This window comes from Sinocyclocheilus anshuiensis, unplaced genomic scaffold, assembly GCF_001515605.1.
Source record: "Sinocyclocheilus anshuiensis isolate Anshui unplaced genomic scaffold, SAMN03320099.WGS_v1.1 scaffold862, whole genome shotgun sequence".
Taxonomy (NCBI): Eukaryota; Metazoa; Chordata; class Actinopteri; order Cypriniformes; family Cyprinidae; genus Sinocyclocheilus; species Sinocyclocheilus anshuiensis.
The window spans coordinates 84232-92481 of NW_015539882.1; the positions used below are offsets into that span (position 1 = coordinate 84232).

Below are 8250 nucleotides of genomic sequence, written 5' to 3' on the forward strand. Positions count from 1 at the left end.
GTGAGGTGAGACAGACAAGACGATGGCGGATGATTTAGTTTCGAAATGAGACGCAAAAGCGCCTGTTGTTTGGCAATATTTTGGATTTTGAAAAGCCTGTTGACTTTTGCCGTTTATCTAAGGTGATTTTGGAAGTTTTTTTTAAACATTCGTTTCTTATTTAATTGGTTCCACATTATTGCTGATTTTTACTTTATTTCAACTTTGTGTCATTTATTTATTTTATTTGACATCAAGGTGTATGCCGTGCCTCCAAGCTTTCTTACTCGTTTTGCTAATAAACGTTCTACGTTTCTTATTTATTTGGTTATTATACATGTTTACTTAGCCTATTTTGTTTTGTATACCTATTTAAACTTTATGTAAGTTATTTGTTATTTTATATTAGGCATAGCCTGCCCTATAGCATGGTGTATTTGTATTTGTTTTGTTAATAAAAGTTATATGTTTTATATATAGGCTAAAGTGAGTTTGACGTTGTATTTTGTTGTTGCATTCAAGCAATTGACGCCTAACTGCCGCTAATTCAAAAGTGAAAGTAAAATGCACACGCCGCTTTTACAAGCTATTTAAAAGTGAAGGAAAGCTAGAAAAAGAGGGAACGCCCCGCCCCTGCGGTGATACCGATATTACCGGTGTTGTCACACGTCGATTAACCGGTGGGAAAATTTCCTCACCGTCACAACCCTAACGCAAAAGTAACGTAACGCATTACTTTCTATAAAAAGTAACTAAGTAACGTAATTAGTTACTTTTTTATGGAGTAACGCAATATTGTAATGCATTACTTTTAAAAGTAACTTTCCCCAACACTGATCTTCTGTTACTTCATCCAGGCTCACTTTGATCAATTTGGTTTGGTTAAATCACTTTATGAAGTATAAAATCACATACAAATGTTTGGGGTCTTTAAGATTTCTCTTTGAAATAAATTAATACTTTTAGTCAGCAAGGATACATAAATTGATCAAAAGTGGGTGGAAATAAAGACTTATAATGCTACAAAAGATTTATCTTTCAAATAAATACTGTTCTTTTGAACTTTCTATTCATTATAGAATCCTAAAAAAATGTATAAGGCTCCACAAAAAATACTAAGTGGCAAAACAGTTTTTAACACTGATAATGAAAATGTTTCTTGAGCACCAAATCCGCATATTAGAATGATTTCTGAAAGATCATGTGACAGTGAAGACTGGAGTAATGGATACTTAAAAATTCAGATTTGCCATCGCAGTAATAAATTACATTTTAAAATAGAAAACAGTTATTTTAAATTGTAATAAGATTTCACAATATTACTGTTTTTGATCAATGAAGCCTATAAGAGACTTCTTTCAAAAACATTAAAAAGATTATTGTGAGATAAAGTTTAAAATAAGAAAGTCAAGAAATTAAGTCACAATTGTGAGGCAAAGTTACTCTAAGAAGGAAACGGGCTTCCATATGTGGGTCATGTCCAATCCAGACAATATAAATATCTAATTCAACATTGACCTTAAAAGCTGCAACTGAACCACTATCAGTCAACAGTAAATGTGATTCTACATCTGTCAGAGCAAACACTGCATGCCAACAGAAAAACAACGAGACATTAAATGATTATGTAGGACAAACAATATGGCGAGAGCTCATTCACATTTCTTTCACTCTATTGTTTATGGGGAACATGACACAAATACACACAACACTACACATCTTTCAAAGATTGCCTAGTGAACTGCTGTTTCACATTCTGGCCATTCAAAATACTGTACATAACGGATGCTGTAAGTGGATTTAGAAGATGATGTAACGTAATACAGTACCTTTAGTGTGCGGAGGCAGCTGGTCTGCCAGCATGCCCAAACATTCCTTCTCAGCCATCTGCAGTTCATACAGAAAGTGACAGTTTGCATGCATCGCACTGACCTTAGGGGGCAAAGGAAAGAAAATCATTGATCTCAATGCTACTGCCTTCCAAGTAGTAACAAAAAAAAGTCTCAGTCAGTGTTGTTTTCGTATCACTGAGATTCTATTATAGGTTTTATTTTATTTTTATTTATTTTTAGTTATTTGGGGGCTTTTATGCCTTTTTTTATTTGGATAGGACAGTAGAGTGATGACAGGAAAGCATTGGGTGAAGAGAGGAGAGCAGGATCGGCAAAGGACCTCGAGATGGGAATCAAACTTCGGTCGCCGTGAGCGCAGTGGAGCTGTAAATCAACGCACTAACCACGTGACATTTTTTTGCTGAAAATGTACTCATTCTCAGGCCATCCAAGATGAGTTTGTTTCTTCATCAGAACAGATTTGGAGAAATTTAACATTACATCAATTGTTCACCATTGGATCCTCTGCAGTGAATGGGTGCCGCCAAAATGAGAGTCCAAACAGCTGATAAAAACATCACAATGATCCACAAGTAATCGACATGACTCTCAATTAACATCTTGTAAAGCAAACAGCTCTGTGTTTGTAAGAAACAAATCCAATGCGTTTTAATTTGAAACAGTCACTTCTGGCCAAAATACGAGTCCATAATTCATAATAACACTTCCTCCAGTGAAAAAGTCATATTTGTTTGGAGCTGTTTTAGACTGTTTGTGCTTGTAAACAGTGCTTGACCTACTGTATGCATATTTCTCTTCTGATTCAGACAAGATGGCTTTCTCACTGGAGAAAGCAATATTATATACAAAGGACTCGTATTTTAGCTGTAAACAACAGTTTTAATTAAAAACAAATTGATTAAGTTAAAAATCATCAATTTGTTCATCACAAACACGTAGCTTTTAGGAGTCGTGTGGATTACTTTGTGGATTATTGTGATGTTTTTAATAGCTTTTTGAACTTTCATTCTGACGGCACCCATTCACTGCAGAGGATCCAATGGTGAACAAGTGATGTAATGCTACATTTATCAAAATCTGTTTGAATAAATAAATAAACTTGGCTGGCCTAAGGGTGAGTGAATTTTCAGCATATTTTCATCTTTGGGTGACATTCTTTTTAATGTGTCTATATAGCTTTTAGATTTAATTTCAGTTATTTTATTACATTAAGTTAAACTAAATAAAAATGAAAAATGTAGCCTTGGCAACTACATGAAAAATTAAAAAATAAATGAGATTTTATTTCAAGTAACATTTTATGGTTTTAGTTTTAGTTCTAGTTAACTATAAATACCCTGGCCTCAATAACAATACATATTTCCATAGACATGCACCCTATGCTTATGGATCTACATAAACATCACAAGGTTTGTCACCTGAATCAGTGCTTTAAGTAAGGCAGTGCTGAACTGCTCACTAGGCCTGTCGCAATAATCAATATGTCGACTTATCGCGCAATATATGTACATGACCGCAATAATTTTTGGTGATGCAATATATCGGCCATTATATTTACTTAAAAATTAATTTCACCATGTTTTGTACATTCCACTTGCGCCTGTGTCTTTTGCAGCTTCTCGTATATATCGCACAACAAAAAGTTATCGTGACAGGCCTACTGCTAACTCAGTTAAGACTGCTTTCTGGTGACATCATCTGAAACGACTGATCAGCACAGTTGGACTCAAAGCTGTTGTGATCAAAGAGCCGCCACAAAGCCTGCTCAACTGATGGACAAAAAAATCCTCTATTATAAGAACTGTAATAATATCAAGGGAATTAACCAGAGTCACATGAAGTCATCAGTTAAAGATCTCATCCGTTGGTGTTCAGCCATGGATCGTTTTTGCTTTATAAACGTGGAAAAAATAATTCCGAAAATAAAGGCTTTAATACAGGCGAAAGTACACTTTTTTAAAAATGTAAAATACAAGCATTTTGTTTGACATCAAAGAGACTAAGAACATGTATTTAAAAAAGAATTTGACATTTTTAACCTGAATGTTTTTAACGCAAGGTCACTGTCTTATGTATGTGTTTGCGAGCTCTTAGTCACTTTGGCTTCGGGTTTTTCTGAGTGAACAGCACAGAGACAAATCAGCCTCAGATCAGAGGAGGACATAAGCTTACACTTTAAGTCTGTCATTGTTTGTCTCTTTCAAAATCTTGAGCTACATCTTTGACGGGAGCAGTCGTACTCATCCAAGCTGGGCTTTCTTCCCTATATATCACAGCTAGCAAGATCGACACGCACACTAATGATATGAGTGATTGTATCAGGATTATTCTGGATCATTACTGTCAAGGCAAATGCATGCTGGCTGAGATTAAATCAGGCTGAGAGCAATTACAGCCAAGTCAAAAACACATTTGACATTCTCACCAGGTTTTTTTTCTCCACCGATTTCTCAGCTTCCACTGACAGAGAATGAATTCAGTATGTGGATTACCAAAACTCTAAATTCAACCATCTCAGCACTAAGCTCCTTTTGTACATCATATTTTAATGACATTTGTGAGGATAGTGAATCACTTGTATCAGTACTGATAGTTTGTTGTCCTGGTTTAGCAAACTGAGTCTCGTCAGCAGCCGGTCACCCGGGCACATATCTGACTCATCCTTCTGCTTCATGGGAATTGACATGTTTTTCAAAAATTATTTGTTGGGGAAACGAATAGAGGCTTTGTAGTTGAAAGGGGAGCATCTGGTGCAATAAACATGTAAAACAGCTCCACCTGAGATTGACGCTTTCTAAAAGTAAACCAAGTGAAGAGAATGCAAGTAACTAAAATGTCAAAATAAGACATTTCAGATAATCAGATAAATGACACTTATCAGAGCTCTAAAAGATGTTTCAAGTAAATATTGCTAACATTTATCTGAAAAGTCATTTTATTTAGACAAGACTCTGAGTTTATTTTTTGAAGTTAATTTCTACATAGACACATACACTAACATGCAAAGGTTTGGGTCAGTAAGAATTTCCTTTTTTTTATTTTTTTTTAAAAGGAGTCTCTTATGCTTACCAAGGCTACATTTATTTGATCAAAAATACAGTAAAAATAGAAATATTTGTTGAATATTATTACAACTTAAAATACCTTTTAATAAAGTTTTCTACTTTAATTTATTTTAAAATATAATTTATTAATGTGATGGCAAAGCTAATTTTTCAGCATTACTTCAATCTTCAGTCACATGACCCTTCAGAAATCATTCAATAATATGCTGATTTGGTGCTCAAGGAACATTTTTTATTATAATGAATATTGCAAACAGTTGTGCTGCTTAAAATTGTCTTTACTATGCCTTCTGATCAATTTAATGTGTCTTTGCTTAATGAAGTATGAATTTCTTTAAAAAAAAAAAAAAAAAAAAAAATTTCTGTGATTATCAGAGGGCAGGACTGCTTTATTATAAAAAGCCTATTATAGGTTTTTCAGCAACATTTAAACATTTAAAAATTAAAGGTAACATACAAAAATAGGAAACTATTTGTTTTAACCAACAGATAAATAAATTAAATGTAATAAATTAAAACTTAAATATAAGTGAAATGTTACAGTTACTTCTGCCTCTTTCATATATAAGAGAGACTGGGGCAAGTTGTCACAAAGGAGATATAGCCCTTGTGACAACTTGCCCCACATACTTTATTTATGAAAGAGGCCAAAGTAGCCATAACATTTACAGTCACATTTAAAGTGGCAGAATGTCCAGTGCATTTTCCTCTTTAAACAAAGATGACCTCTGTAATGTCACTCAGTCGGTAATGTCACTCAGTCACCCGATTTGTTTGCGATATCCGTTTGCATCCTTCTGTAGAGCTGTGCATGTGACACAGTTTCCTGCTCGCTCATGTTTAAACCCCACTGGAGCAACTGCCAACACAAACTCATTTCCATGTGTTTTTTAGGACTACAAATTTATTTGAAGGTCATGGGGGAAATTTACTAACAATGAAATGTTGCTAATCTTTTATTTTCACTGGACACAAAGACAAAGCGCAGGCACATACAGCATCTGGTTAAACTGGATTGTGAGTGGTTAGTGAATAAAACATGGTTTTGCTCTGAACTGTTCAGATTTAAACCTACAATGTTGAATATATTTACTATCTCTTCTCTTGCTTGACAGTGTGTTTCTGTGCTGACACAGTCAAGATGACTTAAGCTGCATGAGGAGAAGCTGGATTCTGGCGGACCTTTACTGAACTGAGGTGGGTCAGCTGGAAAGCATGAAACTTTGCAAATGTCACCAACTGATTATCTGAGAACGTGTGGTCTCTTGTTTACGGTGAAAAGCAGTTGTGCAACTGTTATCAGTTTGCAAGCCAACTTTCCATTTCTCACACTAGAGCATAAAGCATCGCTTTAAAAGTAATTAAACACTCTCAACGAGAATAAGAAATGCATTTCAAGGTCAAAAGCGTTCTGAGATTTTATTGCTTCGTTTAAACAGTTGTGTTCCACACAAAAAGCTATGTTATTACTATCATAAACAAAGTAGAAAATCTTTTTTTGTGGATACTCACAGTCTTTAGTAGAAAAAGACCTCCTATTGTCGTTTTTGTCATTTCAAAACCTAAACCACTATCAGAAGAATAACTTTGTTATAAACATAAATAAACATTTTTGTTGTTTCATGAATCATTTTGTGTTTTATCATTTATTTATTTTTAAATTATAAAAACTTTTTTTCCCCTGAGTACTCAAATAAAGTATTTAGTGGAAAAGATCTTCTGGATTATTGTCGTTTTTGTACAGCATAGGAGGCTGGGATTGTGTTTAGAGGAGAAGAAAAAAACATTTTTCTGCCACTAAAACATTGTATTTTTTTAGATCCACAAAAGCCTGTCACAGAAATACAATGCGATACCATCAAACCCCAGGAGGACGAGGAGTAGCGAAATAAAAAAATGGCATTAAATGTTGCTGTATGAAATTGGTCAGGGATTGAATGGATTGAATTCTAATAGAGCACAACAACACACAACTTCCTCTCAGAGCTTTGATGGGATCTCTGTGTAATATGTCTACAGTATCTGACGATACCTCTTGATCCACGGATTGAAAACCTAGTTTTAGGGGATTTTTGGGAGCAGAAATTCCATGAGCTTTCATATCACTGTAAATTAAAAAAGTAGTACAACAACAAAATGTTATTTTATATAAATATAAGAATTGCTGCACACAACGCAATTACGTTCGAGTGCATTCTTGATACTAATCCATGACAAAGACTGTAGAGTGGAAGGACAGTCATCTTGTATCATAATCCCTGTAGAAGACAAACTACACAAGATAAACATGTTACATTTGAATTCTCCAGCCTACTAACATTGAGTTTGTGTGTTACATGGTGTATCTGTGCCTCTGGGGATGCAGCCATATGGACACACTGTTGCACTTTAATTAAGGTCATAAAGAGATGCTCAATGATCTACAAGATAAGTAACTGATTAATGGACTTTTGAATAGATAAACTTTGGCTTATTTAAAACGAGATTAACAGCAATGGCTTGTAAACAATAGCTTATATAAATGTATTTATGGTGCATCGTTTTTCCTGCATCTAAACTATTTATCTTTGATCTTGGTATTTACACTGAAAAATTGGGATTGGGATTGGTATCTTTTCCAGAAAAAAACCTGAATAGCCTTGAAACAACATAAATTAATGTTAGAAGTAAAATTGAATGAGATAATACGACTTGTTTTCAGAGAATGTATCTTGAATATTGGGTATTTTTCACTTGTTTTAAGCATAAAAACCACAATAAATTTATTCTATTTGCTCATTTGTATTATCTAATAGCCAATTTGTTTTATGCATCAGATACTGCGACTTGTTATTAGACACTTTACCTTGAATATTTGTTTTTTTTTTCACTTGTTTTATGCATAAAATGCATTACATTTATTTTATTTGGTTGTTAGTATATCTAACAGCCATTTTGTGCCATACATACAAAGTTTAAACTTTATGAGACTGTTACTAGGCTTTATAAACTATAAATGTGTATTAGAAGACCAATGTTGAAAGTACTTTTAAAGCATTTTTGCATGCATTTTAAAATCATTTAATTTTTAGATTGGCAAAAAAGCATATAGGTTTTTATTTGTCTGCAAGCCACCAGTTATATTCTGCACAGCAAGAAATTGAGTAGCTCGTGCCCTGATGAATCTTTTCGTGAGACCCCTTTGGGCGAAACACCTGAATCACCACAGAGATCTTGTCTAGAATAGCCCTGACCCAGTTCTGACCGTTTTCTTTAAGACATTGTGTTATGTCTCTTTTTAACATATTTGAGAGACTCATTTAAATTGTAATTTAATTTTAAACTGTATAAGAGAGAACAGCACAAGCAGGAAT

General features: G+C 34.1%; 1 protein-coding gene across 1 annotated transcript in view; it reads right to left on the reverse strand.

Moving 5' to 3' along the window:
* Nucleotides 1-8250, reverse strand: part of LOC107685459 (vasoactive intestinal polypeptide receptor 2-like) — a 37453-nt gene that overhangs the window by 27593 nt on the left and 1610 nt on the right. The window contains exon 3 of the mRNA XM_016482051.1: nucleotides 1809-1911. Coding sequence (XP_016337537.1) covers nucleotides 1809-1911 — 103 coding nt within the window. The remainder of the gene's footprint in view (nucleotides 1-1808; nucleotides 1912-8250) is intronic.